Consider the following 23,405-nt stretch of genomic DNA (forward strand, 5'->3'; position numbering starts at 1 on the left):
ATTACAGCAGTCATTTATCTGCTGCAGAAATTAGACCAGCAACATCAAAGGTGCACTTGCGTACGAAGGCTAATATTGCCACTGTTCTGAAGCTGCAATTATTAATAAAGTGCATTATGCTGCAATAATGCAATCGGTACTCAGTTAAGGGGCGGCACGGTGGCGCAGCAGTGGAGTTGCTGCTTTACAGCGCCAGAGTTCCAGGTTCGATCCTGACTAGGGGTGCTGTCTGTATGGAGTTTGTACGTTCGCCCCGTGACCTGCGTGGGTTTTCTCCGGGTGCTCCGGTTTCCTCCCACACTCCAAAGACGTGCAGGTTTGTAAGTTAATTGGCTTCTGTAAATTGTTCCCAGTGTCTAGGACAGAACATGTGTATGGGGTGTACACAGAAATGCTGGAGAAACTCAGCGGGTGCAGCAGCATCTATGGAGCGAAGGAAATAGGCAACGTTTTGGGCCAAAACCCTTCTTCAGACTGATGGGGGGGTGGGGGCGGGGAGAAGAAAGGAAAAAGGAGGAGGAGGAGCCCGAGGGTTGAGGGAGAGATAGGAAGGGGAGGAGACAGCAAGGGCTAACAAAATTGGGAGAATTCAATGTTCATGCCCCTAGGATGCAGACTCCCCAAGCGGAATATAAGGTGCTGTTCCTCCAATTTCCGGTGTTGCTCGCTCTAGCCATGGAGCAGACCCAGGGCAGAGAGGTCGGATACGGAATGGGAGGGGGAGTTGAAGTGCTGAGCCACCGGGAGGTCAGGTTGGTGAGCGGAGGTGTTCGGCGAAACGATCGCCAAGCCTCCGCTCCACTTCGAAATCTCCTCAAGGTATGCCTACTTTGAAGAAGTGTATGGGGTGATCGCTGGTCGGCGCGGACTCGGTGGGTCGAGGGATCTGTTTCCACGCTGTATCTCTAAATCGAAAACTAAAAAAAAACCGAAGGAAATCGATTTTTAAAAAAAACAATAATGGGATGGTCAATATAGACACTAGCATCGTGTGGGAAAATGCAGCCATTACGTTACTTGACCTGAAACTGGAGACACCAGTTCAAGGCCTAAAACCCCACAGGCGTTTAAATGATGGAAGAAATCTGCAGGGGGAAGTCGGTATCAGTGATACTAAGAGCGAAACAGTTGCATAGTTGTGTGAAGAAAAAAGCATTTGTTTCACTAATGTTCATCCATGAGGAATGTAAACTTAAGATAGACACAAAAAGCTGGAGTAACTTAGCGGGACAGGCGGCATCTCTGGAGAGAAGGAACTGGGGTAATGGTTCGGGATAAACCAAGCATCTGCAAGTCCCTTCCTACCACAGGAGAGTGAAGCTGTTCCGCTTCGCTAGTCTGGGAGACGGACAGACATATCCTGGTTCACGGGGGTAGACAAAAGTGCTGGAGAAACTCAGCGGGTGCAGCAGCATCTATGGAGCGAAGGAAATAGGCAACGTTTCGGCCCGAAACCCTTCTGGGTTTCGGCCCGAAACGTTGCCTATTTCCTTCAGGGTTTCGGCCCGAAACGTTGCCTATTTCCTTCGCTCCATAGATGCTGCTGCACCCGCTGAGTTTCTCCAGCACTTTTGTCTCCCTTCGATTTTCCAGCATCTGCAGTTCCTTCTTAAACTCCTGGTTCACGGAGGCAGCCGGCTCTCAGCTGCCTTCACAGAAGATTCTTCACTCAACAATTCAAGTCGACTTAAAAAATCTCTCCCCGATACAACTTGTCATTGCCAGGTCAATTAAGGATACCAAAACGGATAGCAGAAACAGGAAACTGGAGGTTCGATGTTTTCCATGTTGTAGGAAAGATGTTGCCCAAGCATAAAAGGACTGGGCAAGCTAGATGCAGGAAAAAATGTTCCCAATGTTGGGCGAGTCCAGAACCACAGTCTTAGAATAAAGGGGAGGTCATTTAAGACTGAGGTGAGAAAAAACTTTTTCACCCAGAGAGTTGTGAGTTTATGGAATTCCCTGCCACAGAGGGCAGTGGAGGCCAAATCACTGGATGGATTTAAGAGAGAGTTAGACAGAGCTCTAGGGGCTAGTGGAGTCAAGGGATATGGGGAGAAGGCAGGCACGGGTTATTGATAGGGGACGATCAGCCATGATCACAATGAATGGCGGTGCAGGCTCGAAGGGCCGAATGGCCTCCTCCTGCACCTATTTTCTATGTTTCTAAGCACGAAAGGGTGCAGAGAAGATTTACGAGGATGCTGCCTGGATTCAAGGGAGGTACGGGGAGAGCTCGAGCAGGCTGGGACTTTATACCTTGGAGCAAAGATCTTATAGCGGAGCAAGATGGGTTACTCTCACGCAAATGTGTAGTACGCTCAAGGGCGGATTCATGGGTGATTATATGACCCATTTTAGCAACCAGCCCCCGCCATCTTGTTCCGCCATCTTGTTCCGCCATCTTGCTTCCGGCCAAAGATCGGATCTTTGTTTCCACAGCGGGGAGAAGGAGTGTGGGGCCCGGGGAGAGGGAGTGTGGGGCCCGGGGAGAGGGAGTGTGGGGCCTGGGGCACAGGGACAGGTAGTGTGGGGCAGCAGGGAGAGGGGCATAGGAGGGGGGGGAGACATTGTAGTGTGAGGGCAGGCGAGGGGGTGCCGGGGGGGGGGGGGGGGGGGGGGGGGGGGGGGGGGATAAGGCCTAGTGTGTGTGAAGTTGCGGGGAGGTTTACAATGTTTCTTATTTAATGTCCCTTGTCTAGTCTGAAATAAAGTTCATCATTGGATCAGAAGAAATATAATTGTGTGTGTTGTATGATTATATACATTTATATCACATTCATGTATGTGTGTTTATAAACATTTTATTCTTTAACAAGAATTAACAGAAGTATGAACTAACAGAATGATGAATCTAACCCTATATCACACACACAAACTGTTGCCCCGCAACATTGATTACACTGCGAGTCGGGTCGGGTCAGGCAGGCTCCGGTTACTAAAATGGGTGGGGAAAAATGCCCAGGATCCCCTCCGTAGCGTACTACACGTCAGCCCATTGCATTTCGCAGGAGTAGCCCATCTTGCTCCGCTATAAGATCTTTGCCTTGGAGTGCAGGCAGATGAGCGGTGATCTTGTACATGTGGACAAAGTCATGAGAGGAATAGATAGAATAGAATAGAATTCCTTTTATTGTCATTCAAACAGCTTGGTTTGAACGCAATTGCATTTCTACAGTCTTAACATTACAAAAAAATACCAAGACCCACACTTAACACAATTTACACAAACATCCATCACAGTGAATCTGCAACACCTCCTCACTGTGATGGAAGGCAAAGTCTTATCTCTTCTCTTTGTTCTTCTCCCGCATAAACGCACACCATTTTTTACCCAGATTAGGGAAATCAAGAACCAGAGGATATAGGTTTATGGTAAGTAGTAAGTAAACTTTATTTATATAGCACGTTTAAATCAACTCGCGTTGAGACCAGTGCTTTACATAGAAAAATATATATAATAATAATAATTAAGCTTCCATAGGGGGGGGGGGGGGGGGGGAGATTTAATAGGAACCTGAGGGGTCCCTTTATGTCAAATGGGTGGTGGGTGTAGGGAATGAGCTGCCGGAGGAGGTAGTTGAGGCAGGTACTATCGCAATGTTTAAGGAGCATCCAGACAGGTACATGGATAGAAGGTAGACACAAAATGGTTGAGTAACTCAGCGGGTCAGGCAGCATCTCTGGAGAGGAGGAATGGGGGACGTTTCAGGTCGAGACCCTTCTTCAGACTGATGTCAGGGGAGGGGGCGGGATAGAGATAGAACGCAGTCGGAGACAGTAGGACTGGTGGGAGAACTGGGAAGGGGAGGGGATGGAGAGAGAGGGAAAGCAAGGGCTATCTGAAGTTAGAGAAGTCAATGTTCATACCGCTGGGGTGTAAGCTGCCCAGGCGAAATATGAGGTGTTGTTCCTCCAATTTGCACTGGGCCTCTCTCTGACACTGGAGGAGGCCCAGGACAGAAAGGTCAGATTGGGAATGGGAGGGGGAGTTGAAGTGGGGGGTCATCGGGAGATCAGGTTGGTTAACATAGAAACATAGAAAATAGGTGCAGGAGTAGGCCATTCGGCCCTTCGAGCCTGCACCACCATTCAATATGATCATGGCTGAACATCCAACTCAGTATCCTGTACCTGCCTTCTCTCCATACCCCCTGATCCCTTTAGCCACAAGGGCCACATCTAACTCCCTCTTAAATGTAGCCAATGAACTGGCCTCAACTACATTCTGTGGCAGAGAGTTACAGAGATAAGACGGACTGAGCGGAAGTGTTCAGCGAAACGATCGCCGAGCCTGCGCTTGGTCTCACAGATGTAGAGAAGTTGACACCTGGAACAGCGGATACAGCAGATGAGGTTGGAGGAGGTGCAAGTGAACCTCTGCCTCACCTGGAAAGACTGTCGGGGTCCTTGGATGGAGTCGAGGGGGGAGGTAAAGGGACAGATGTTGCATCTCCTGCGGTTGCAGGGGAAAGTACCTGGGGAGGGGGTGGTTTGGGTGGGAAGGGACGAGTTGACCAGGGAGTTGCGGAGGGAACGGTCTCTGTTGAAAGCAACAAGGGGAGGAGATGGGAAGATGTGGCCAGTAGTGGGGTCCCGTTAGAGGTGGTGAAACTGTTGGAGGATTATATGCTGTATGCGACGGCTGATGGGGTGGAAGGTGAGGACAAGGGGGACTCTGACCTTGTTACGAGTGGGGGGAGGGGGAGCAAGAGCAGAGCTGTGGGATATCGAGGAGACCCTAGTGAGAGCCTCATCTATAATGGAAGAGAGGAACCTCCGTTCCCTCAAGAATGAGGACATCTCCAAAGCCCTGGTGTGGAAAACCTCATCCTGGGTGCAGATGCAGCGTAGACGGAGGAATTGGGAGTAGGGGATAGAGTCTTTACAGGAAGCAGGGTGGGAAGAAGTGTAGTCAAGATAGGTATGGGAGTCAGGGGATATGGGGAGAAGACAGAAACGGGGTACTGATTGGGGATGATCAGCCATGATCACATTGAATGGCGGTGCTGGCTCGATGGGCCGAACGGCCTACTCCTGCACCTATTGTCTATTGTCTATTGACATTTTTTTCAAAGGAGCCCACAAAATAAAAAGTTGTGGAAAAGCAACAAATCAAATTAGATTTACAGCACGGGCTGTAAAATATCAGGCACTTACGGGGTTAAAGAGCAGGAACCTAACTCCGAAGAAGCAGTTAGTCGATGGATTGGTCCCAAGGGTCAGAAACAAATTACATTTATTAATGGGGGTTGAGGAAAGACAATTAGCATTTTCACCTGAAACTACTGGAGCTTACTAAATCTTTCCTATTTCGTCCTTTAGCCCAAAGGCTCCAAAGTTTGCAGCCAGTTACTATGTTTCCCAGGCTACTGCGATAATCTACAGAATATTCAAACAGTTCTGGGCGAAAGTGGCACAGCCTTTTCGGAAACTATGGGTAAAATGACTTCTGTTAACTGATATAAACTTCAGAGCAAGCCTTGTGAAATGAGAGCAATCGGCATTTATTCACCAGCAGGATCATAAATGGATTTAGAATGAAGCCTCTAACTGCACGAACAAGACAAGCGACACAGCTGAGACAAAGATTCCTCTGCAATAAATCTGGAGAAACTTTCTCGCTCTCACAAGAAGGGACAAGAAGCAGAAGTTTGTGGGAAAATCAGTGTTCGCTTCATCGGCTTCCAACAATCAGGGCTGCCTCGACACATTCCCCGCAGATATAGTGCGTCTCACACATTATGCCCCTTTAAGTGAACTAGACAGTTACTGCGCTCTCTCTCTCTCTCTCGCTCCCTCTCTCTCCCTCTCTCCCTCTCTCCCTCTCTCTCTTAGAACTGAGACGAGGAAACACTTTTTCTCACAGAGAGTTGTGAATCTGTGGAATTCTCTGCCTCAGAGGGCGGTGGGGGCTAATTCTCTGGATGCTTTCAAGAGAGAGCTAGATAGGCTCTTAAAGATGGCGGAGTCAGGGGATATGGGGCGAAGGCAGGAACGGGGTACTGATTGGGGATGATCAGCCATGATCACATTGAATGGCTGGTTTGAAGGCCTGAACGCAACACACACACAAACACTGCCTCTCCCCCCCTCTCTCCCTCTCTCTCCCCCCCTCTCCCTTTCTCTCTCTCTCCCTCTCTCTCCCTCCCTCTCCCTCTCTCTCCCTCTCTCTCCCCCTCTCTCCCTCTCTCCCTCTCTCTCCCCCTCTCTCCCTCTCTCCCACTCTCTCTCTCTCTCTCCCTCTCTCCCCCCCTCTCTCCCTCTCTCTCCCCCCTCCTTCTCTCTCTCTCCCTATCTCTCTGGAATAAATGGCACAAGTGGAGAATTCAAAACAAGAGAGTTTTGGACAAAGAGACTGTCTTCTGCGACAGAATGAGTTCCCTCCACACAACCAAAGTGGGAGATTTGCAACCTTCACGTGGTCCGCCCTGTTTCGACGAATGCAATCAACCCGGCGTGCACAAAATCAAATAAGATCAAATAGAACAAGTTGTCCTCCAACTTGAGGCTGTGCACGCCATACGCAAGAAGAAGAAGAAGATTCAAAGTCTCCGCGATCACCAGCGGAGGAACGGAGGCTGGAGTAGTTGCTGTTGTACCAACATCCTCTTAGAAGCTGAAATCTTTGATCTGGTTACTCAAGGCTAGAAGTGACATCATCAAAGTGAAGCAGGTCGCGCTGGATGGCGAAGTAGCAAGGTCTCCGTTTGGGAACGTTGCAGATGCAGTTCCATTCCTCTGCCCCGTCATCGAGCAGTCCCGGCCGACTGGGACCTTCCCCCAACTTGGGAAACAATGAACATTAAAGTCCTAATCCCCTTCAAGCTCCAGCAGTTTAGTGGATACTCCCATCCTCACAGTGGGACACATTTACTTCTGCAGATCAGAAGGCACAGTGTTCCAGATTATTTATCCTGCTTGTAGACACAAAATGCTGGAGTAACTCAGCGGGACGGGCAGCATCTCTGGAGAGAAGGAATGAATGGGTGATGTTTTGGGTCGAGACCCTTCTTCTAATGCAGCCCTCGACATGATACATCACCCATTCCTTCTCTCCAGAGATGCTGCCTGTCCCGCTGAGCTACACGAGCACTTTGTGTCTATCTTCGGTTTAAACCAGCATCTGCAGTTCCTCCCGACACCTTTATCCTGCTAGCTTCACTGTTCCCATCCCTTCGTTATCACCTCTTCCACAGCCAACAATGGACCATTGTGGGCTCCACCTTTCCTTGATCTTCGGTGCTGGCTCTGATTTGTTCTTTTCACACCTCTCATTCCATCTGCTCTTTGTACCTTTCTGTGCCTCTAGTTCCCCACTCCCCTGACTTTCAGTCTGAAGTAGGGTCTCGACCCAAAACGTCGCCCATTCCTTCTCTCCAGAGATGCTGCCTGTCCCGTTGAGTTACTCCAGCATTTTGTGTGTCTCTCAGTGAAAAATGCTGCTGGTTTGGGAGAATACTTCATAATGCAGAGAGTGGTGAATCTCTGGAACTCTCTGCCACAGAGACTCGCCCAACATTGGGAGCATTTTTCCTGCATCTAGCTTGTCCAGTCCTTTTATAATTTTATATGTTTCAATAAGATTCCCCCCTCATCCTTCTAAACTCCAGTGAATATAAGCCTAGTCTTTTCAATCTTTCCTCATATGACAGTCCCGCCATCCCAGGGATCAATCTCGTGAATCTACGCTGCACTGCCTCAATGACAAGGATGTCCTTCCCCAAAACTGTACCCACTGGTCGGTGCGAACTCGGTGGGCTGAAGGGCCACTGTATCTCTAAACTAAAACAAACGTGAACATTGTCATCTTGGGTTACTCAAGGACCAACCCCCCCCCCACTGACCCACTATTTAAGTACCTAGCATGATAAGCTAGAAAAGGATAAGTCTATTGTTCTTCTACTGATTGAAGGAGAGTGCTTTGAAGGGATAAATTAAGCATTTGGACAAACATGAATTGATTAACAAAACCACGACTAACTAACCAAGTCAATGTTTTTCAATGTAAAAAAAAAACACCTTTCATCTGTATAGTGCCATTCAAGACAAATATCGCTCCAATTATCTACATTACTAAAAAAGACACAAAGTACAGGAGTAACCATCACACAAACCAACCTTAACTCCAATAGACAATAGGTGCAGGAGTAGGCCATTCGGCCCTTCGAGCCAGCGCCGCCATTCAATGTGATCACGGCTGATCATCCCCAATCAGTCCCCTGCACCTATTGTCTATTGTCTCCTAGTATCCAGCGTGGAGGGAGCGAGATGCATGTGCGGCCGTGGGCTTAAGGGGTCTTTCATCGGCCTCAACATCGGGAGCCTCGATCGCCTTGATGCAGCAGTTTGATTTTAAGCCGCGCCGGGCGATGAAAGGCCCCGCGAACGGGCCGATTCAACCCTTAGAAAGCGGCTGATGAAGACCGGATGACAAAACATGGGGGGGGGGGGATTATCTCCCACCTCTCAAAGCATGGAGGGAACGCGTGTCCCCCCTGTCCCCCCCAGGATTTCCGCCCCCTGATTGAGCCGCTCGCACCTGTTTCTATACAACAATCAGGGAACCTCCTCTCCTGAGTTCATCAGTTTTCGGCCCTGATTAGTCCTGGATTTTTTTCCCACATCCAGTGGTGTTTCCTGCTCTCGTCGTCTGAAGAAAAGTCCTGACCCGATACATTACCTATCCATGTGTTTAAGAAGGAACTGCAGATGCTGGAAAATCGAAGGTAGACAAAAGTGCTGGAGAAACTCAGCGGGTGCAGCAGCATCTATGGAGTGAAGGAAATAGGCAACGTTGTCTATTTCCTTCGCTCCATAGATGATGCTGCACCCGCTGAGTTTCTCCAGCACTTTTGTCTACGTTCCCTATCCATGTTCTCCGGAGATGCTGCTGGACCCGCTGGGTTACTCCAGCATTCTGTGTCAATCTCACTTGCCACAGGCTGTAAAATGACATGCAAAAGAATGTGCTTTTCTGAAGCAGTATTTTTCCCTGCTGCTCTGCCTTGCTGTGTAACACTGTGTAACACTGACTCGCCAAGTGCCACCTGCAGACTGCGTTTTCACACTTGGATGCGTTGCCTGAAACTGAAACCGTTCGATTTACAAACAAGAGACAACTGCGATGACATTCCACTTCTCAGCTCCTTAACCCGCTGGGTTTTGCACTGTGTGGAGTGGTTTAAGAAAGAACTGCAGATGCTGAGAACTGCAGATTCTCACAGAGAGTGGTGAATCTGTGGAATTCTCTGCCTCAGAGGGCGGTGGAGGCAGGTTCTCTGGATGCTTTCAAGAGAGAGCTAGATAGGGCTCTTAAAGATAGTGGTCAGGGGATACGGGGAGAAGGCAGGAACGGGGTACTGATTGGGGATGATCAGCCACGATCACATTGAATGGCGGTGCTGGCTCGAAGGGCCGAATGGCCTACTCCTGCACCTATTGTCTATTGTCTGATAAAATCGAAGGTAGACACAAAATGCCGGAGTAACTCAGCAGGACAGGCAGCATCTCTGGATAGAAGGTATGGGTGACGTTTCAGGTCGAGACCCTTCTTCAGACTGAGGGTTTTGCATTTTAGCTGGTCCGATATTGGAGGGAATGGTAAGAATGGGACAGGTGTTTCCTCATGGTTCTCAAGCAAGCAAATAACTCAACAGAAACAAGGAACTGCAGATAAGGACACAAAGTGCTGGAGTAACTCAGCGGGTCAGGCAACATCTCTGGAGAACATGGATAGGTAATAACTCATAACAAGAGGAATTAAGTACAGAAGCAAAGAGGTCCTTCTGCAGTTGTACAGCGCCCTGGTGAGACCACACCTGGAGTATTGTGTGCAGTTTTGGTCTCCAAATTTGATGAAGGACATTCTTGCTATTGAGGGAGTGCAGCGTTGATTCACGAGGTTAATTCCCGGGATGGAGGGACTGTCATATGTTGAGAGAATGGAGCGACTGGGCTTGTGTACACCAGAAATTAGAAGGATGAGAGGATATCTTATTGAAACATGTAAGATTATCAAGGGATTGGACACGCTAGAGGCAGGAAACATGTTCCCAATGTTGGGGGAGTCCAGAACCAGGGGCCACAGTTTAAGAATAAGGGGTGAGCCATTTAGAATGGAGACGAGGAAACACTTTTTCACCCAGAGTTGAGAATCTGTGGAATTATCTGCACCAGAAGGCAGTGGAGGCCAATTATGACAATAGACAATAGGTGCAGGAGTAAGCCATTCGGCCCTTCGAGCCAGCACCACCATTCAATGTGATCATGGCTGATCATCCCCAATCAGTATCCCGTTCCTGCCTTCTCCCCATATCCCCTAACTCCGCTATTTTTAAGAGCCCTATCTAGCTCTCTCTTGAAAGCATCCAGAGAACCGGCCTCCACCACCCTCTGAGGCAGAGAATTCCACAGACTCACAACTCTCTGTGAGAAAAAGTGTTTCCCCGTCTCCGTTCTAAATCGCTTACTCCTTATTCTTAAACTGTGGCCCCTGGTTCTGGATGCTCTGGGTGCTTTCAAGAGAGAGTAGATAGAGCTCTTAAAGTTAGCAGAGTCAAGGGATATGGGGAGAAAGTAGGAATGGTGTACTGATTGTGGATCAGCCATGCTCACAGTGAATGGCGGTGCTGGCTCGAAGGGCCGACAAAGGATAACAAAAGACCACTTAGTCAAGCCAAAATGTTGTTAAGGACTGCTGCTCTTTACCTCAGTACTGTTAGCGAGGTCAGGGAAGGGGAGACAGAATTGTCAATGACATCTCTGTTCACAGTCCTTCCATCAGCCAGTTTCAGCATTTGTGTAACTACCTGCCCCCTGCTGGTACTTTTACAAAGTAGACCCTGTAAAGAACAACTTGTGAAAGGCACAGAGCGTTGGAGTAACTCTGCGGGTCAGGCAGCATCTCTGGAGAACATGGATAGGTGACGTTAGGGGTCGGGACCCTTCCCTTGGGAACGAATGAACAAGTGTTGCCAGAACCAACTTGTGTGCAATATTCGAGTGTCAGCGTTTATGGGCGATACACAACCTGCTTCTCTGAAGAAAATCACACAACAAGTAATGCTGGTGCGGGCATAAAAGCATCATTGTACGCTGCGGAAAATCAAAGCAGCCGAACTCTGGCAGGGACTAGGAGTTGAATAATGTCCCCTGTGTGAACCTAGACAGTGAACACCAGCAGGCAAGGTGACTAGAGACACAGTTAGGGGCAGCACAGTGGCACAGCGGTAGAGTTGCTGCCTTACAGCGCCAGAGACCCAGGTTTGATCCTGACTAATAGCCCTGTCCCATGGTGCGAGTTCATTCCAAGACCTGTCCCGAGTTTAAAAAATATCAAACTCGTGGTAAGCACGGAGAATGAACGTAGCGGGTACGTCGGAGCTCGGGGACGTCTCTTAGCGCTATCGGCAGGCATTCGGGAAGACTCGCTAATGGCAGGTAAGCACGGGAAGACACGTGAAGATTTTTCAACATGTTGAAAAATGTCCACGAGAGCCTCGAGTACCGACGAGCGGCCATTACCGTAAATCTCCGAGTTCGAATCAGGGCAAAACTCGGGAGAACTTTTGGAATGAACTCGTACCGTGTGACAGGGGTTTAAGGATGCTGGGTGAAAGTTTGTACGTTCTCCCTGCGACTGCGTGGGTTTTCACTGAGTGCTCTGTTTTACTCCCACACTCCAAAGACATTCAGGTTTGTAGGTTAATTGGCTTCTGTACATTGTCCCTAGTGTGTGGGATAGGACTCGTGTACGAGTGATCGTTGGTCAGCACGGACCCGATGGGCCGAAGGGCCTGCTTCCACGCTGTGTCTCTAAACTAAACTAAACAATTATTTTACAGCATGAAAGATGATAGGTGCAGGAGCAGGCCATTTGGCCCTTCGAGCCAGTTGCCTGACCCGCTGAGTTACTCCAGCACTTTATGCCTTTTTCTTTCTACCCTTCCAGGTTTTCTCACCCAAACTGTGGCACATAGAGACTGAAGATAGACACAAAACGCTGGAGTAGCTCAGCGGGACAGGCAGCAACTCTGGAGGGGAGGAATGGGTGACGTTTTGGGTGGAGACCCTTCTTCAGGCTGGGTAAAGGGAGCATTTTTCTTCACTTGAAGGATGTTATGAGGCTGGATGTTTTAATATAACCAGCACCACAGTAGATGGAAACACCTGACATTATTTTATTTAATGAGGAAATGTAAACGGGACAGCTGCTTGGTGGGGCTCGAATCATTGCTCTGGATTGTTAGCCCGGGCCTCCAGATTATTTGTCTGCTAATTTAATCTGTCTACCAGTACCGAAAATAAGGATGGGTGTTCAACGCAGGGCGAGGCCGTGGTAATCAAATACTTCTCCATTGTAGACATGAGGAACTGCAGATGCTGGTTTACAAGAAAAGTGCTTGATTCGGCTCGAAGGGCCGAATGGCCTCCTCCTGCACCTATTTTCTATGTTTCTATTAACTCCTGCACCTCCTGTTTTCCATCGCGTCTTCAAAGATGATCAGGATAAAAGGGGGAAGATTAACAAGGGGTCACAGTTTAAGGATAAGGGGGAAATCTTTTAGGATCGAGATGAGAAAATCATTTTTCACACAGAGAGTGGTGAATCTCTGGAATTCTCTGCCACAGAAGGTAGTTGAGGCCAGTTCATTGGCTATATTTAAGAGGGAGTTAGATGTGGCCCTTGTGGCTAAAGGGATCAGAGGGTATGGAGAGAAGGCGGGTACAGGATACTGAGTTGGATGATCATCCATGATCATATTGAATGGCGATGCAGGCTCGAAGGGCCGAATGGCCTACTCCTGCACCTATTTTCTATGTTTCTATGTAAGATATCCACCTGCGGTTTAGGAGGGGCGTCGTGCTGGCCGAGCTGCTGCCTCACAGTGCCGGGTTCGATCCTGACCGCGGGTGCTGTCTGTGTGGAGTTTGCACGTTCTCCCCTGTGACTGCGTGGGATTCCTCCGGGTCCTCTGGTTTCCTCCAATTTTACAGTGCTAGTGTGCGGGGTGATCGCTCATCGAAGAGGAATCAGTGGCCTGTTTCCGCGCTGTATCTCTAAAGTCCAAACGCTAAAGTTAAGGGTTCCTTGAAAGAAACTCTTATCTTTTAAGACTTAACTTTAACGGAGTTCTTAACTTTGAACATCAGTCTGAAGAAGGGTCTCGGCCCGAAACGTTGCCTATTCCTTCTCTCCATAGATGGTGCCTCACCCGCTGAGTCCCTCCAGCATTTGTGTCGACCTTCATAACTTTGTAAGAACTCTTTCAAGGAGTTAAACTTTTGGGCAAGTTGGGCCGAAGGGCCTGTTACGATTCCATGACTCTGTAACTTGTATAGAAAATTAACTCCAAATAGTCTCTTCCATTTGCCTTGTTCAAAAGGAGACTGTTGTAGACTGTAGACAAAAATGCTGGAGAAACTCAACTAGTTTACACCCCAGCAGTATGAACATTGACTTCTCCCATTTCAGGTAGTCCCCGCTTCCTCCCTCCTTCCCCTCCCCTTCCCAGCTCTCCAACACCCCACTGTCTCTGCCTCTTCCTTTCTTCTTCCCGCAACCCCCCCCCCCCCCGACCCCTACATCAGTCTGAAGAAGGGTCTCGAACCGAAAAGTCGCCTATTTCCTTCGCTCCATAGATGTTGCCTCATCCGCTGAGTTTCGCCAGCATTTTTGTCTACCTTCAATGTTGTAGACTGGTCACTGCGTACGCAGTGACCAGTCTACAACATTGAAGGTAGACAAAAATGCTATTAAACATTGTATTGTTCCTAGATAAATGGCAGAATATTATAACTGTTGAAATATTGAGTTACGTATTAGGTTATTGCACCGGCAACAAGCACTCCCCTGTGCAGTTCAACGCGGTTAATCGCAGAGTAAAATTGCCATTTCACGTCTCGTACTTCAAAAGCGGTCAACTTCCCTCCAGTGCCTCTCTGACCTTTATCACGAACTGCATGAGCCGCTTTACAGCCCACGGAGGAGATTGGCAATTTAACAGCAATCAACGTTAAAACCGGGGCTGCTTTGTACTGCCGGAGACCTCCCTCAAAGGAGCACATTAAAACCACTCACTTCACAAAGGGAACTGGGCCGAGAGAGAGAGAGAGAGCATGAAATCCACTTCACACAGGAAGCCAGCCTCAGGCGGTGTAAAGACACATCGCGCGGGTGGGACCCCCTTGTCCTTTCAACCAACACGAGTACCCGGAGGCGCAGCGGTAGAGTTGCTGCCTCACAGCGCCAGAGAACCCGGGTTCGATCCCCACGATGTCAGGACTTTCATATGAAGAAAGACTGGATAGACTCGGCTTGTACTCGCTAGAATTTAGAAGATTGAGGGGGGGATCTTATAGAAACTTCCAGCATCTGCAGTTCCTTCTTGAACAAAATTCTTAAGGGGTTGGACAGGCTGGATGCAGGAAGATTGTTCCCGATGTTGGGGAAGTCCAGAACAAGGGATCAGAGGGCGGTGGAGGTTGGTTCTCTGGATACTTTCAATAGAGAGCTAGATAGGGCTCTTAAAGATAGCGGAGTCAGGGGATATGGGGAGAAGGCAGGAACGGGGTACTGATTGTGGGTGATCAGCCATGATCACATTGAATGGCGGTGCTGGCTCGAAGGGCCGAATGGCCTACTCCTGCACCAATTGTCTATTGTCTAAGCCAATTAAGCTACTGACACGCTAAGTTTTGGAATGTGGTAAGAAACCAGAGAACCCGAAGAAAACCCATGCGGTCTCAGGGAGAACGTGCATACTCCGTACAGACAGCACACCTGGTTAGGATCGCAATGCATTTCACCCGAGCTATATTGAAGGCAGAGGGGCAATAACGAAACAGCATAAGAAGGAAGTGCAGATGCTGGTTTAAACCGAAGACAGACAAAAAATGCTGGAGTAACTCAGCAGGGCAGGCAGCATCTCTGGAGAGAAGGAATGGGTCAAGTTTCGGGTCGAGACCCTTCTCTCAGAAGCGCAAACCAAAAGGGAGATAACTATGTGAAGGTCAAACTATTGTTTTCTGGAATACAGAAGTTCATGGAGGGCAAATACTGCAAGATATTGGAACTATTGTGGACAGCTACAATCTCAAAATGTGGCACAGTAAATATTTGATATATGTTCCTGTGAATAACTTCATCATTTCAAATGTAGAAGCACAATGGGCTGTAAATAAGAAAAGTGTATTTAGATTAAAATCTAGTGATTATTCTGCAGTGATGTGCACAGAAAGACATATTAGCGTGGACAACACCAACTCTGCCCTGTTTAAAATCAGACACATGCCCAAAGAATCACCAAATTAACATTTTGTGACCTTAAAGATTCGTTCTATCTGCTTGACATTTGACTTCATTACAGTGCAGAGATGTGGAGAAATGTCACATTTAATGCTGGCACTCAGAGAGCTGTGAATTGCAATCTCCCGCAGAATTACATATCTCAGGTATTTCAGCTGTTAGTGGTTCACTTAATATTCCAATGGGATCACATATATTAGAGGGAAAGCCAGAATGGAATGTCCTGCACAACTCGGACTTTATTCCGTGGCGTGCAGGGAGCTAAGGGGTTAACTAATGGGAGGTTTAGTTTAGACATACAGCACGGAAACAGGCCCTTCGGCCCACCGAGTCCGTACCCACCATCGATCAGTCCTCACACAGGTTCTATGTGATCTCACTTCAATCTTTACACACTGGAGGCAATTTGCAGAGATCAATGAACCTGCAAATCCTCACGTCTTTGGGATGTGGGAGGAAACCCAAGCTGCCACTGGGAAGAACGCACAAACTCCACACAGGCAGCACCCGGGGTCAGGATCGAACCCGGGTCTCTACAGAGTCTTTTACCCAGCATGAGTGAATCAAGAACCAGGATACAAAGGATAAAGTGGGAGGAGAAAGATTTAATTGGAACCTGAGGGGCAACTTTTTCGCTCATCTGGAGAAAGCCCACGCGGTCACAGGTCGAACGCGCAGACTGCGTACAGGCCAGCACCCGAAGTCAGGATCGAACCCGGGTCTCTGGTGCTGTGAGGCAGCAGCTCTACCAGCTGTGCCACTGTTCCGCCCTTAAGAAGATTCTGTCCTCATCTAAAGGCAGTAATGAGTGATTCATGCATCTATTATTAACTGAACCACGGCCAAGATCCAATTATAAAACCATTTTACACCTCGGAAAATCTAATGACCTTACATTTAGAAAGGAATTTCCATCCACTCAACCTTCTGGCTGAAAACATGAATCAGCCAAAGCCGCGCGCGGTCTCCAGTGGGGAAGAGCCGATCCTGGACTGACTCTGGACTCTGGTCCTGACCACGGGGGGGAAATGGAGGAGGACTGGCCAAATGTTGTGCCTTCCGCCACAGTGATGAATGCTGCAGTGGATGTTTGTGTTACATTTTTATTGTGTTTTTGTGTGTTCTTTATCATTGTACCGCTGCTGGCAAATTCATTTCACTTGCACTTTATGTGCAATGTGACGAATAAAACTGATTGTATTGAAACTATTTCGCCGAAAAAAATCGCCAGGTGGGACTGGCCCTTAACACATTCTTCCCCTTTATCATATGGCTCAGAGGCATCTCGTGATCTATTTGCCGATCAACTGACATAAATCCGTCACTTCCCAGTGGACCGTCATGTTCTCAGATGCCCATCAATATTAAGCCCCGATGACGAGACTGCTTTATCTCATTAAAACCAAAGGATGATGAGCAAATATACCACTCGTCTGTCAGGAATACTGCTGACTTTGGAAGGGGTGATGTTTAAGAAGGAACTGCAGATGCTGAAAAAAATCGACGGTAGACAAAAATGTGGAGAGGTGGAATATTGCGTTGGGGGACCAGCTCTCGTGTGAAGCTGGGACCCAACGGGCCCCACTTAAGTCTAATATATATGTATATATATATATATATACACGTATATGTGAGTGAGCAGGAAGGAACGGCTGATGTTGGTTTAAACTGAAGATAGACACAAAATGCTGGAGTACCTCAGCGGGACAGGCAGCATCTCTGGAGAGAAGGAATGGGTGACGTTTCGGGTCGAGACCCTTCTTCAGACTGATGTCAGGGGAGGGGGTGGGACAAAGATAGAATGTAATCGGGAAGGAGAATTAAAGTGTTAGGCAATCGGGAGATCAGGTAGGTTTGGGCGGACTGATATATATATATACACACACTGAACTATTTTTTTCTCGATTATTATATTGTTTACTGTGTACTGTGTTCACACATTCTGTTGTGCTGCTGCAAGAAAGAATGTCATTGTTCTATCTGGGACATGTGACTATAAAACACTCCACTCTCTTAAGGTAAACATAGAAACATAGAAAATAGGTGCAGGAGTAGGCCATTCGGCCCTTCGAGCCTGCACCACCATTCAATATGATCATGGCTGATCATCCAACTCAGGTAGACAAAAGTGCTGGGGAAACTCAGCGGGTGAGGCAGCATCTATTGGGCAATGGAAATAGGCAACGTTTTGGGCCGAAACCCTTAGGGTTTCGGCCCGAAACGTTGCCTATTTCCTTCGCTCCATAGATGCTGCCTCACCCGCTGAGTTTCCCCAGCACTTTTGTCTACCTTCGATTTTCCAGCATCTGCAGTTCCTTCTTAAACATTTTGTCCACTCTTTTAACCCTTCCTCAGATTTTCTTCAGAGTAAAACTCGAGCAGTTTGACTGGATGGGTGGAATTTGCAAGACATTGGTTTCTCCGCACGCTACCTCCCTCTGCTGGGCTGAGTGAGATGGCGGCCTCTTCAGTGAAATGTCATTGTTGCGAAACTCCCAGACCTTCCCTACGTTCAACATGGGTCATGGAAAATAATTGCTTTGTAACAAGCCTCAGCAGGTAAGACTAAACTCCCGAACAATGTAGTCATTGCATTAAAAAAAAGACCCAGTCCATTACATTCTCACAAACAGGGGGTGGCGCAGTTGGTAGAGCTGCTGCCTCACAGCGCTAGGGAACTAGGTTCAATTCTGACCTTGGGTGCTGCCTGTGTGGAGTTTGCACGTTATCTCTGTGACCTCCCACGTCATTTCCTCCCACGTCAAGTGAATTGGTTTCTGTAAACTGACCCCTCGTGTGTAATGTGATACTGGGGAAACATAGAACTACGGGTGCTGTCTGTACGGAGTTTGCACGTTCTCCCCGTTCCCTGCGGGGTTTTCTCTAAGCTCTTCGGTTTCTTCCCACGCTCCAAAGACGTACAGGTTTGTAGGTTAATTGTCATTGGTACAATTGTAAATTGTCCCTAGTGTGTGTAGGGTAGTGTTAGTGCGCGGCGGTCGCTGGTTGGCACCGACTTGTTGGGCCGAAAGGCCTTTCACAGCGCTGTATCTCTAAACTAGAGTACAGGTGATCATTGGTCAGCATGGACTGGGTGGGCCGAAGGGCCTGTTTCCACGCTGTATCTCTAAGTTAAATCCTTTTCTTAAAATGCAACGTCATTTATTTCTCCCAGGAAGCCTGCAGAACCTTTTGACTTCTTTTTAAAGTTAGGTGCTGGGAATTCTTTGGAGACTTTAATCAAATATCTGTAATTTTGACATCTGCCCTAACATTGGATTTTTGCAAACTATTTAGCGGCAGAAATATCAAACCCATGTTCATTGGTGTCAGTTATGCCCCTGTCCCACTTAGGAAACCTGAACGGAAACCTCTGGAGACTTTGCGCCCCACCCAAGGTTTCCGTGCGGTTCCCGGAGGTTGCAGGTAGTGGAAGCAGGTAGGGAGACTGACAAAAACCTCCGGGAACCGCACGGAAACCTTGGGTGGGGCGCAAAGTCTCCAGAGGTTTCCGTTCAGGTTTCCTAAGTGGGACAGGGGCATAACTGACCAGAGTTAACTCATTGTTTTACCGTCACAAAATAAAGCAATTTAAATTCACTCGCTGTCTTGACTCGCCAAAGCTGCGTGATTTTACCAGATTGTCTGCAATGACAAAGAATTTTGCTATACCCAGGTACAGGTGACAATAAAGTATCATTAAGTCATTGAGCATTGCATTTACCTTCCTTAAGGCCCTGTCCCACTTTCCCGAGTTTTCCCGAGTTTTCCCCTTGATTCGAACTCGGAGAATTATGGTAATAGCCGTTCGTTGGTATTTTTTTTAACTCGTGGACATTTTTCAACATGTTGAATAAACGTCCCGACTTACCTGATGCGCCGAATTCCTACGGCTGCCATTACGAGCCGCTACGAAACATCCACGGACTCCATCGAGCTCGCTACCGACATTGCCCGACATTCCCCGAGTTCGAATCAGGGGGAAAACTCGGGAGAGTTCGTGAGTAACTCGGGAAAGCGGGACAGGGGCTTTACTTCCGACTCAACCTGCAAAATGAACCGTTTGCCTTCCGCTGAGAATGTCGAGAAGCCAGTGATAAATGTACATACCTTTCTCATTGCTTGCCGATGGGTTGTGGCCAGACTTGGACTTGTCGAAGGTGTTAAAGCTTTGACTGCGCCGGTTGTTGTTGGCACTGGTGGACACACGAGTCTTGGTCTCACTGCCTGCAGTTGACAATCTCGTGGTGGGAGCTGGAAGCCTGAAGCCGAACAGACACAAGAGGAGATCACCAATCAAACTGAAAGTCACACAGACAAGTTTCCAAAGACTCAAGTCCACCAACAACACGCATCCAAGATGGCGCCCAAGTCCACAGACGTGGACCTACAATTATGGATTACAATCGCTACACTCTTTTTTAACTCTGTACTCCTACAGCAGCAATTCTTACTTTATCTTGCTATAAACATTATTCCCTTTATGCTGTCCATGAGGAACGTTCATAGCACCAGGCATCCCTGTATTCCAAAAGCAGTGATACTACGAGCGACAACAGTCATTCACTTTATCCTGCAGGTAGACACAAAATGCTGGAGTAACTCAGCATCTCTGGAGAGAAGGAATGGGCGACGTTTCGGGTTTCGGGACGAAACATTGTCTATTTCCTTCGCTCCATAGATGCGGCCTCACCCGCTGAGTTTCTCCAACCTGTAACTTTCCCTGCATGGGTTGCTCCCAGGTATTGGTGAAAATATGACAAATAATTTATTTTTTAACTGTTTCGCGCAGAATATATTTAAATACAGACAATTTGTATCTGCAAATGGACAATATGTCTCCATTAAACATCGACGTGACATGTACTGAAACACCAATTTGAAAGGATTACAATCAGGATTAATAATCTTGGTTGTGCAAAAGTAAGTAAGTTTATTGGCCAAGTATTCACATACAAGGAATTTGCCTTGGTGCTCCGCCCACAAGTAACAACATGACATACAGTGACAGTTACGAATGACTCAGAAAACACTAAACATTAATAATAATAAAACATTAATGATAAAACACCATTGATCAAGCATGTGAACCAACAAAATACCAGATCAAAGGGAGGCTACAGATTTTTGGCTGTTGAGTAGAGCAACTACTCGTGGATAAAAACTGTTTTTTATGTTTGGCTGTGGCAGCTTTGACAGCCCGGAGTCGCCTTCCAGAGGGAAGTGATTCAAAGAGTTTGTGGCCAGGGTGAGAGGGGTCAGGGATGATCTTGCCCGCTCGCTTCCTGCTCCCGATAATTCAGGCTGAAGTCCTGTTGTAAAACACTGACTTTTGATATTCTTTAAGCTGTTCAGAAAGAGAAGTATAATAACAGGTGGTGCCGATCTCCAATACACAGTAAATTATTAAAGGGCCTGTCCCACTTTCACGACCTAATTCACGACCTCTGCCGAGTTTGCCCTTGACTCATACTCGCAGCATGGTCGTCACGAGGTCGTAGGTAGGTCGTGATGCTAGTCGTAGGTACTCGTGGCATCAAGTAGGTCGGCGCGTTTTTTCAACACGAAGAAAAATGTCCACGAGAAAAAAAGGTTGTGAATTAGGTCGTAAAAATGGGACAGGCCCTTAAACCTTCTGGTGAAAAACTAATGCAGCCAGAGATGAGAGGGCGTTGTTAATTGTTTTAAATCTTTTTCAATTAAATATCCGTTTTCAATTTTTAAAAACCCAAGACTGCGATGATTAAATGATTTTCAAAATGTTGCTCCCTTTCAAGGGTGAGCAAGATATTTTGGGACAGTGTTTTATTGCTGTCTGCAGCTCAAAGAAAAGTTGTACGCAGAGCGAGCGTCAAACACTACCACACCAAGGCACAAAGAAAATACAGTTCAAGTCCCAATAATGAAACATTTCTGCAGATTTATCTTAAAGATAGCGGAGTCAGGGGATATGGGGAGAAGGCAGGAACGGGGTACTGATTGGGGATGATCAGCTATGATCACATTGAATGGCGGTGCTGGTTCGAAGGGCCGAATGGCCTATTCTTGCACCTATTGTCTATTTACCAATTTTGTATTCCACGAGCAAATTAACTAATTGCACAGCTTAATGTTCGACTTTAGGTAATAACTGCCGTTGGAGAGGGTCCAGAGGAGGTTTACGAGAATTATCCCAGAATGATTGGGTTCAATATGATTAGCATATGACAGGACTGGGCCTGTACTCACTCGAGTTTAGAAGGATGAGGTGGGTGGGGACGTCATTGAAACATACAGAAGAGTGAAAGGCTTGGATAGAGATGAATGTGGAGAGGATGTTTCCACTAGTGGGAGAGTCTAGGAGCAGTGGATGGAGATGAGGAGGTTTCTTTAGTCAGAGGGTGGTGAATCTGTGGAATTAATTGCCACAGGTGGCTGTGGAGGCCAAGTCAATGGATGTTTTGAGGCAGAGATTGACAGACACTTGGTAATAAGTAAGGGTGTCAGGGTTTAAGGGGAGCTGGCAGAAGTATTTGGGTTGTGAGGGAAAGATAGATTAACCATGATTGAATGGCGGAGAAGATTCGATGGGCAGAATGGCCTAATTCTACTCCTAGAAATGAACTTATGAAATGTAAAGTGGGGACCAATGAGTTAAGAGGTAAAAACGGACCAAAAGTGCTGGAGTAACTCAGCAGGTTAGGCTGCATCTCTGGAGAACATGGGTTGGTGACGTTTCAGGTCGAGACCCTTCTTCAGACATAATTCATGAGTTAAGAGGTGGTCCTTTGGGTCAAATACCAGCAAGGGTCACCAACAATTCTTCAACAGAATCAGGTGAAATTATCAGCGGCAGTGACAAACATATCCCACACATATCAAACAATCGCAGACTTAGTTAATACGAAAACAAAGTAAAAAACATTGGTTGCTGAAGCCAATAAGCGCAGACAGAAGCAAAATACTGCAGATGCTGCAAATCTGAAATGAAATGCGGGAAATAGTTTGCAAGCGAGGCATCATCCGTGGGAACAGGGTTAACATTTCTGTGATGTTTGGCCCAAAGATCTTATAGCGGTGCAAGATAGACCACTCCTGCTAAATGCAATGGGCTGACGTGTAGTACGCAACGGAGCAGAACGTGGACCTTTTGTTCATCCATTTCCGTAACCGGACCCGACTCGCAGTGTAATCAACGTTGCGGGGGAACAGTTTGTGTTAATAAATTATAATTCTGAAAATGAGGAGAAGATTTTTATCAAAGAACTTTTATTTTTACGAGGATGTTTCCATAACCGGCTTCCGTCTCCGCACTCGTATCTTTGCTCCGCTACGGGATCTTTGGTGCGGAGACGGAAGCCGGTTACGGAAATGGGGCCGAAAATCACCCATGAACCTGCCCATGACCGTTCTACGTCTTTTTCGTCAAGTGGACCATCTTGCTCGCTATAGGGTCTGTGGTTTGGTGGATTGTGTTGGGTGCTCCTGCTGTGCAGCGCGACCTGTTGCACGGGAGGAGCAACAGGTCCTCCCACCCCACACAGTCAACCATATATCAGGTCGATACTTTTGTATCCCAAACGTTAATTCTGTTCCTCCCATCGCAAGTGCTGCCCATCTTGCTGAGTAGATGCAAGGCTTCTGCCTTCGTCTCGGCAAGCACTGCGGGTTAAGCTGTTCAGCAAGCTTGCAAAATGCCTGGCCATGCAGTCGGCGCTAAAATATTTTTAAAAAAGCGACCAGTGGGCTATAAACAAGCAAGACCAGCTGACCTAGAGGTCTTTCTCTGAGAGGGCGTATTTCTTGTGCTTTTGCTTTGGAATGGTAACCTGGATGACACACTGTACGACAGAGAAGAAGAAAGGAAAAATGTGATCATGAATAAAGGATAGAGCATGATAGCACAGAATCAGCAGAGAACATGCAATATGAATGTCTATAGAACCAAAGTTCCAATCTCCACTAAACTTGCCCCGAAGCTGTGAAGAAAGTTCTAACTGGATCCAAATACTATAACATTAGTAAGTACAATTCTCGACTTTGTTTGACAAAGTAGTCTTTCCATTATCAAAGAAGGAAGGGCGCACAGTGGCACAGCGATGGAGTTACTGCCATT

General features: G+C 47.5%; 1 protein-coding gene across 10 annotated transcripts in view; it reads right to left on the bottom strand.

Annotated features, from left to right (window-relative positions):
• nav2 (neuron navigator 2) overlaps positions 1 to 23,405 on the bottom strand; it is a 603,312-nt gene that overhangs the window by 205,718 nt on the left and 374,189 nt on the right. For 8 of the 10 annotated variants that reach the window (XM_033038682.1, XM_033038683.1, XM_033038677.1 and 5 more), the window contains 2 exons: positions 23,062 to 23,130; positions 19,421 to 19,572 (listed from right to left, as the gene is read on the bottom strand). In XM_033038682.1, the coding sequence (XP_032894573.1) occupies positions 19,421 to 19,572; positions 23,062 to 23,130 (221 nt within the window). The remainder of the gene's footprint in view (positions 1 to 19,420; positions 19,573 to 23,061; positions 23,131 to 23,405) is intronic. The other 2 variants (XM_033038685.1, XM_033038681.1) reach the window with 1 other exon arrangement.

Source organism: Amblyraja radiata, chromosome 20, assembly GCF_010909765.2.
Source record: "Amblyraja radiata isolate CabotCenter1 chromosome 20, sAmbRad1.1.pri, whole genome shotgun sequence".
Classification (NCBI taxonomy): Eukaryota; Metazoa; Chordata; class Chondrichthyes; order Rajiformes; family Rajidae; genus Amblyraja; species Amblyraja radiata.